At 37.9% G+C, this 8,234-nt stretch overlaps 1 protein-coding gene across 1 annotated transcript; it reads right to left on the bottom strand.

The window, feature by feature from the left end:
* Positions 1 to 3,557: 3,557 nt before the first annotated feature.
* Positions 3,558 to 5,178, bottom strand: LOC108634908 (zinc finger protein 280B-like; the record flags this gene model as incomplete). The annotated part of the gene is given in 2 exon segments (XM_018045234.1): positions 3,558 to 5,099; positions 5,101 to 5,178. Coding segments are annotated over 2 exon segments (1,620 nt in total), but the record flags the coding sequence as incomplete, so codon positions are not given.
* Positions 5,179 to 8,234: the final 3,056 nt, after the last annotated feature.

The raw sequence follows: 8,234 nt of genomic DNA, 5'->3' as shown, positions 1-8,234 counted from the left end.
ACATCTGAAACTCAACACTGTAAATCTATTTACAGAAAAAAAATGTAAACAAAGTTTCTAAAATACAAAGTTATAAAGAAAAAAATCCTAAAGAATGTAGAAAGCATATATGAATTGAAACAAAAATAGAAAACAACAAAAATAAAACTTGTTGGGATAATAAAACAAGAGCTGCTTCTTGGAGAAAGAAAATCAGAAACATTGATACAACTGTGGCAAATCTAGTAAGGGGACAAGGAGGTTAATTCCAATACTACAAATGAGAAATGAAATGGGATTCTGAGAGGATAATATTCAACTCTGAGTGGAATCACTTTTGTTTCAGGAAAGGTCCAATCAAGCAAAAACCTGGGGAAAGAAAGGAAAGGAAAGAAAGAGGAAGAGAGACAAGGGAAGAAAGCAAGACAAAGAAAGGAAAGGAGAAGGAAAGAAAAGCAAATGTCTCAACAAATGTTGTAAACCATCCAATAAAACAATTCTCTTCAAGATCTAAAAACAGAAACGGAAATTTATTAAGCCAGATACTCATTGCTTTTGATGGTACTCAGAACAAGAAAGCCCATTTACACATCACTGTTTAGAAGTTTAGAACTGGCCAACACAATACGATTATGTAAAGAAATAAAAATATGCCATGTTATTTGTAAAAAGACAGACAGCAGAAATAATTTTTAAAAAATTATGTCTACACATACTAATTTTACTTACAATGTTTTGGCAACATCAATAAAATGATAAATTTTACTTGAAAGAACAAGCAAAGCAGACAGGGAAATTCACAAAAGGCAGTAACAAAATAGTAATCTTGACAGATATTCAATATATTTGTAAAGAAAACAAAGTGTCATTGTGTGAACAAAATATAGAGGTTATCAATAGAAAAACAGAGGAAGCTCCTGAAAGAACTCAACTCACTATTAACTATCTTTTATTTGCAGGCACAGAAACTGACTCAAGTTAATTCTAAGAAGCAAAGCCCTGATGTTATTATCTCTTCTTTTTTGTGTGTGTGTGTGTGAAAATTTAGGAAATTTAGGCTGGAGAGGGAAGAAGAGGATAGAGACTTCAAGTGCCTTTAAGGAGGAGGAGGAAAGAGAGGGGGTTGAAGATTTGATTGTGTTATTTGAACAGCATTGGTGAAGCTCAAACAAGGGAGGTAGCAAGCCATGCAGGCCTACGGGAAGAGCATTTCCAGAAGAACAGCACTTGCAGTCTTTGGATCGGGAAGAAATGGAATTTGATGGAGGAAAACCAAGGCCAGTGTTGTCAAAAGGAGAACATTAGTGGGGAATATAGTAGAGTAGAAGGACAGAGAATGGAAGAGAGGAAGCAGTCAGGGACCATATTGCTGGAACCTTTTAATCTGGCAATAAATACAACTTGTACTCCTTAGGAGCATACTTCACAGCGACTAACAGTAACAGTGTTGATAATACTAAGCAACAATAAAAACACATAATGAAAACATTTCGTGTTTTTTACTATAGAAATCGAAGAAAGGAGATAAGAATACAATAGTCTGCATATTTATTTATGCATAGAGTTTTCACCTGAGACCAGAACACACACACACTCTTTATACAACTAAAAGTGGTTTAAGCTGACACTCAGCAAAGAGCTTTGGCCCAAGTAAACTAACTGGAAAGGCCTAGTAAAATATTCAAAGTGCAAATAAATCAATCAAGCTTTGAGGAAATAAATACAATTTATTTGAATTTGAATTTACACTCAGGAAATTACCTAAAATGGAGACAATAGATTCACTACAGCTTAATCATCTGTAGTCCTTCCTCTTCAGTTCTGAGAGCGATGCTAACCCCTTGGTGATTAGCACCTTCCAGCATTTCGTGAAAGCTTAGAGGACTTAAATAAATTGAGGAGGGGGAGAGTGGGGAGAGACAAAGAGGAGGAGAAAGGAAGAGGAAACGGAGAGTTTTCTCCTGGCAAGGTCTACAGACAGGATCCCAGCTTCCTTGAATGGTGCACAGAGATTGCTAGGTATCTGTGCCAGAAGTGGAAAAGGGTAACATTTAACTCCAGGAGGAGACGCAACTCCAAGAACCTACAGAGGCAGCCAAGTGTGCTGATGTTCAGGAACCAATACTTAGAGAGGAACCCCACAGGTCTGTGAAACAGCCCTTGGAGACCGCAAGAAAAAAGGTTTCCACAAGCATAATCACAGATTAGTTGGTAATAGATTAGAGGAAGGAAAACTCTATGACCTGAAAATTACTGAAATACATGAGACAATTCTTGCACATCAGACTGTGTCAAGAAAGACTGAAACTCAATTAGTTTGATACAATGGGAAATTACACACGCAGAGAATTAGCTGTTAACTGTACTACATTTGTGTCCAAGGCAAGATAAGATACAAAACTGAAATTTTCACGTGTTCAACTAGGGTAAGACACATGTAACTGGAAAAGGTAAGGACGAGTTCTAAAAAGGGTTTAATCACCCTGGACTATTTTCATCCACTCTATTTACTATTCTTGGACAACTCCATTGTAGCTTAAGGGTAAGAGACCTCAATTGAGCCCAATTCAAAAGCTGAACAGATTCCCTATGTTTGATCCTTTTCAGTTAAAACTATGGGTCCAGCACAAATCAAAGTGCACGTCAAGGCTCTTTTTCCTTTGGGAATTTTAATTGCTTTCTACTGTGTCTGACACAGATATGCCTACCTCATTGTGACTACAGGCCAGCCAAATGGCAAAGGGGATGGAATGAATCAAATTCCCCTTTTGATCACTCAACAGGAGGTCCACAGGCACCAGGACTCATTCTATTAACTATCTCTGCTTCTCCAACTGCAGTCAATGATACACAGGGCCTGCTTGATGCTTGCAAGCCTCTCTCACCAAACACAGGCATTTTAACGGCTGGCTTCCTTGAGATGTCCCTGGGCTAGGTAAAAGCACTCTGAGACAGTGTTCCTTCTACCTTGGCTCTATGCCTGGAGTGAATGTATGCCTCTTCCTCAGCTGGGACAAGAAGCCACAGCTCTTCACTGATTAAATCCCGTGTCTGGTCCAAACTCACATCAGAGCTTCTCCATCAACTTCTCCACTGCACGCTTTCAGAGCCAGGTTATCTTAGATCAGCCCAAGAGGCACTTCAGAGAGTGACATTCACATCTGGCTATATAGCTGATACTGAGATCTTCAAGGCATGAAAACAGTTGAAAATTACGTTGCTAAAACACTCTACAGATTATATGTATAGTAGAGCTTTCAAACTTACAAGTAACATCAAATACAAAATAGGTTGTTACTTTTCCTACACACACACATGCACACATTCTTTTTACATGTTAAGACAATTATATGAAAAACAGATAGATTTTTAAATAACATCTCATATGCAGATCAAACAAAATTGTACTTCCTGTATTTAAAACAAAATCACATAAATTATCCATCGCTTTCCCTATATTTGATATTACTGAATAATGCTATAATTCGATCTTTTTGTTTTTAATGGGGTTTTTAACTTTGACTGAAATACTTGCTTCAGACTTACTGAAAGCAGAATTAACTTTTTTTTTCTTTTTTTGACCTCCTACTTTTAGATTTGGGGGGTGATGATTCAAAATCAGATGTGTTCACAGTAATGGATGCTATTTCCACCAATCCTGCTTGAAGGGGTTCCAGTGATACCTGAATAACAACTTTTGTTTCAGGAGACAATCCTTCTAGCTGCTTAGGCTTCTTAAACATTTGATGACACCGGGTCTTGTGTTCCCTTTTCTCTTTGAAAGTTAAAAACTGTAGCCGACATTTGGAACACTGGTGAAAACTCTTTTCCCAGTGCCCTCTATGATGACGTCTGTATGCTGTTGCAGTTTTAAAAATTTTGAGACAAAACGGGCAAAGTAAATTCTTAGTGTTACCATGGCATGCTCGGAAATGTGCATCCACATCTGCAAAAAATGATGATCTGTAACTGCAAACCTGGCATACATAGGGCATTTCACCAGGCTTATGATTGTCTTTCATGTGCTCTAAGAGAACCTGATCTGTCTCAAAGGACAACTCACAGATTTGACAGACTGCGGAGGGCCCCTGGGGAGTGTGGACACTTTCAATGTGACACTGCAGCTGGAAGGGAGTAGGAAACTGGCGGAGGCAGTGCTGGCAGGTGGTGTGGTTTTTCCAGCTGTCACCTCTCTGCCTCTCAAGTTCCAAATGGTGCTTCATGTGATTCATAAACTTGACATTTTTTAGAACTTTCAAGCAGCTGAGGCATTTAAACGCTGTGTGGGTCTTCGGTTCTGGCTGCCCAACTCCTATATGCTCTCCATAGTAGAAGTCACGAAGTAACACAATCAGATTTCCTTCTGTGGGATCAACAATCTTGTCTGGACTTGCTAAACTTGGAAAATCAGTTTTTGTCAGTCCATTTTCCCCTAAAGGTCTTACAGGCTTGCAATGAACACTGTCCTTTGGAAAAGGTGTCGGACAAGGTTCTCCATTCTGAGCGTGGCTTAGTGAGGTATGGACACGGTCTGGTGTGCTTTGCTGAGTGGGCACTGTATGAAAAATACCTGAAGGGGAAAAACCTAAAGAATGTTCCCCTATAATGCCATCACTGAGCTTAGGCCTTCTGGGATTTCTGCTATTTGTTTCACAAGTGGAAAGTCGCTTTGATACATGAGGACTTTTATTCATATCTCCTGCAGAAACTGCTCTTTCTACTGGATGCTGACATGAACTTGTGAAGGTAATCAAAGAAGAACATAACTCCTTTGAAAAGCAATTAGGCACTATCTGTGGTGAAATATTTTTATAATCAGCTTGAGACGGAGGTTCAATAATAATAGGACTCTCTGGTGATCTTGATTCAGAGTCAGAAACTGGCAAGACAGTCTTTGCTTCTGATGTAGGAGTCACATGACTAACGGGCTGTAATTTGTGAGCGTTACCTTTCCTGAAGTGACCATACCTTTTTCTCCTTGAACAAGAACCTGGGGTATCTCTGTTCAGTATGTTTGAAACGACTGGTTTTGAAGCTGAGGTCATCCCAACAAAGATCACGTCAGCATCTTCATTTACATCTTCCACTCCAACCAAGATCAGTTCATCATCATCATCACCCTACTTGTTTGGTTTCTCCCTCCCTTTTCCGTACTTCTGGCTCTTGTTCTTCTTCACGTAACATACATGGTCGTTCCATATTTTTAATACTTTTTATTCTTAGAGGGCGGCCACAAGTCCCAGTGCTTCCTTTATACAAACTGCCACCTAAGGATAAACATACTACATATTAGTTAAGTACACAAAAATGGGCTATTTGATTATCTCCAAAACTCTACAGTAGTTATAAACACCCTTATCTTACAGACAAAGACACTGAGTGTCAACGAGACGCAATGACAGCTGAAAAACCTATGACTACAAGTCTACATGGCTCTAGAATCATAGCTTTGTCCCACGTTCATTTTAATCTCTTCTAGTTAAAAAAAAAAAAAAAACCAACACTACTGATCATTAGGTGACATCACATGTAAAGGATGAGTATTTTTACAAAAGCACTGTTGTACAGCTTTTAGAAACATGGACTTTGGAGTCAAAGAAGATTAAGTTGGAATTCTAAGTTAACCACACACCAGTTGCATCTTCTTGGGCAAATTTATAACTTTTAAATGTGCTTCTGTATCTTAAAGACAAACATGCTTATTTCTTAGACTTAAGGTTAACGGCTCTTTGTAAAAGGCATCAGCTATTCAATGGCATCTTGTTTTGGAGTAAAATTGGAAGAAAATGTATCTTCAATGCACATTACAACTGATTCACAAATTCTAATTTCATAAATGTTAACAAAGAAAATAGGTAGCAAAGTCAAAGTATAATCTATCTATACCTACTTAACAAACAGCATAATTCAATGTCAAGCACTTAACACAGGCCTAGGAAATTGAGAATGAGCTCTCTTGATAATCTCACCCCAATTCCACACTGATATATCCTAAATTTCTCCCTCTAATCCTGGCTAAACTGAAATCCAACTATGCTTCATCCTTTACTCCACAGGTCTCCTCCCCACATAGCAGGTAAAGTGATGCCAGTATTTCTCCCATACCAATATCAGACAGAGGCATCACACACACACACACACACACACACACACACACGATATCCCTTATGAATACAGGTGAAAGAGTCCTCAACAAAATACTGCAAACAATATCCAACAACATATAAAAAAGATTGTATACCATGATCACATGGGATTTATGGAGGTATGCAAAGTTGGTTCATTATATGAAAGTTAATCAACATTATGCCATTTTAAAACAATAAAACAAATAACACATGCCTGAAGAAAAAGCATTTCCCTGAATCTAGCACCTCTTCATAACCGGGGTGAAAAGAACACTTCATAATTAAGAACAGAAGAGAACTTTCCAATCAAAGGGCACCTGTAAAAGACCCACAGCTAACATCATACTTAATAATGAAAAACTGAAAGCTTTCCCTCTAAGACTGGGAACACAAGGAAGTCTACTACACACTTTGGCTCAACATTATACTGGCAGTTCTACAACCAGAGCATTCAGGTAACAAAATAGAATTTGTTAAAATTCTATTGTTTAAATTCTGTTTTTTTTTTTAAAGAAAAAACAAAAAAAAAAAACAGTCTTCAGAATGGAAAGGAAAAAGTCAAAGTCTATTGGAGATAACATACTTTTGTATATAGAAAATCTTGAAGAAAACACAAGTAGTAAAATTAATATAAAGCTTGCAGAAGAGAAGACAAATATTTTAAAAGTCAACCACATTTTATACAGTAGCAACAAATGTTGTTGAGTAAATACTTGAATCTACACTAGCATTAAAAAGAATATTTAGGAAGTCAGAAAGAGAAAGACAATAGATTCTTTTTAATGGCCGAGTAATACTCCATTGTGTATATGTTCCACAGCTTTCTGATCCATTTATCTGTTGATGGACAACTAGGTTGTTTCCATGTCCTGGCTATTATAAACAGTGCTGTGATGAACACTGGGTACATGTGTCTCTTTCAATTCTGGATTCCTCAGTGTGTATGCCCAGCAGTGGGATTGCTGGGTCATACGGCAGTTCTATTTGCAAAAGTGGTTTGTCAGTACCTCAAAAATTAAATATAGAGTAGCCATATGATGCAGCAATTTCTCTTTTGTATATATCCATAAACACTGAAAATGTTCAGTCCATGCAAAACCAGTGTTCACAGCAACATTACTCACAATAGCCACAAAAAGTACACCATCCAAGTATTATCCATTAATTGACGAATGGATAAAACAAACTGTGCTATATGCTCAACATGGACTGCATGGAAGCCATTTGCCATATTCATATACCATATTCAGCCATAAAAATAAAACAAAAACATTCACTGCTATACACCCATGAAATGGATGAATCTTGAAAGTACACAAACTAGGGGGATTTTCCTGGAGATCCAGTGTTTAAGACTTTCCACAGGTTCCATCCCTGGGCTGGGAACTAAGATCCCACATGCCACAGAGCTAAATAAATAAATATTTTAAAAGAAAATATGGTATCTGAATAAAGCCAGACACAAAGGTCACACATTGTATGTGGGAGAACTGTAGGTGGAAGAGAAGCAGGAAAGAGAAGCACTCTGTAATCCAAGTGAAACATTTTTTTTCAGGGAGGAGGAAAGGAACTACTCTGATAAAGGCTGCCAATAAATTAAATAAAATAACAACTAAACATTGACCACTGAGTTAAACATCTGAAATTCACTTGTGGCCTTGACAAAAGTGGCTTTAAAGGAAAATGAAATGAGATTGAGAGATAACAAAGTCTAGGAACAAGTCTGCAGAAGTCTATAATAAAAATACAAAATAAAAGCAGCAGAAGCAGGATGTGTCACCAAAAGTAGGATTTTTAACGACAGGTAACATTATAGTCCGTTTGTTTCCTGATGGGAACCATCCAGAGAAACAGAAAACTTACTCCAGGACAAAAGAGGAGACTTGATAGAATATCAAGAAATGAGTAGGTCTAGAACTGAGTAGATCAAGAATTGAGTCGATCAAGCCGGAGAGCACACAAGCTGGAGAAGGCAATGGAAACTCACACCAGTACTCTTGCCTGGAAAATCCCACGGATGGAGGAGCCTGGTAGGCCACAGTCCATGGGGTTTCGTATAGTTGGACATGACTGAGCGAATTCAATTTCACTCTTCACTCTCATGCATTGGAAAAGGAAATGGCAACC

Source organism: Capra hircus, unplaced genomic scaffold (genome assembly GCF_001704415.2).
Source record: "Capra hircus breed San Clemente unplaced genomic scaffold, ASM170441v1, whole genome shotgun sequence".
In the NCBI taxonomy this organism is placed as follows: domain Eukaryota; kingdom Metazoa; phylum Chordata; class Mammalia; order Artiodactyla; family Bovidae; genus Capra; species Capra hircus.
The sequence above is the reverse complement of the archived record's forward strand: the minus strand, read 5'-3'. Positions and strand labels throughout refer to the sequence as shown.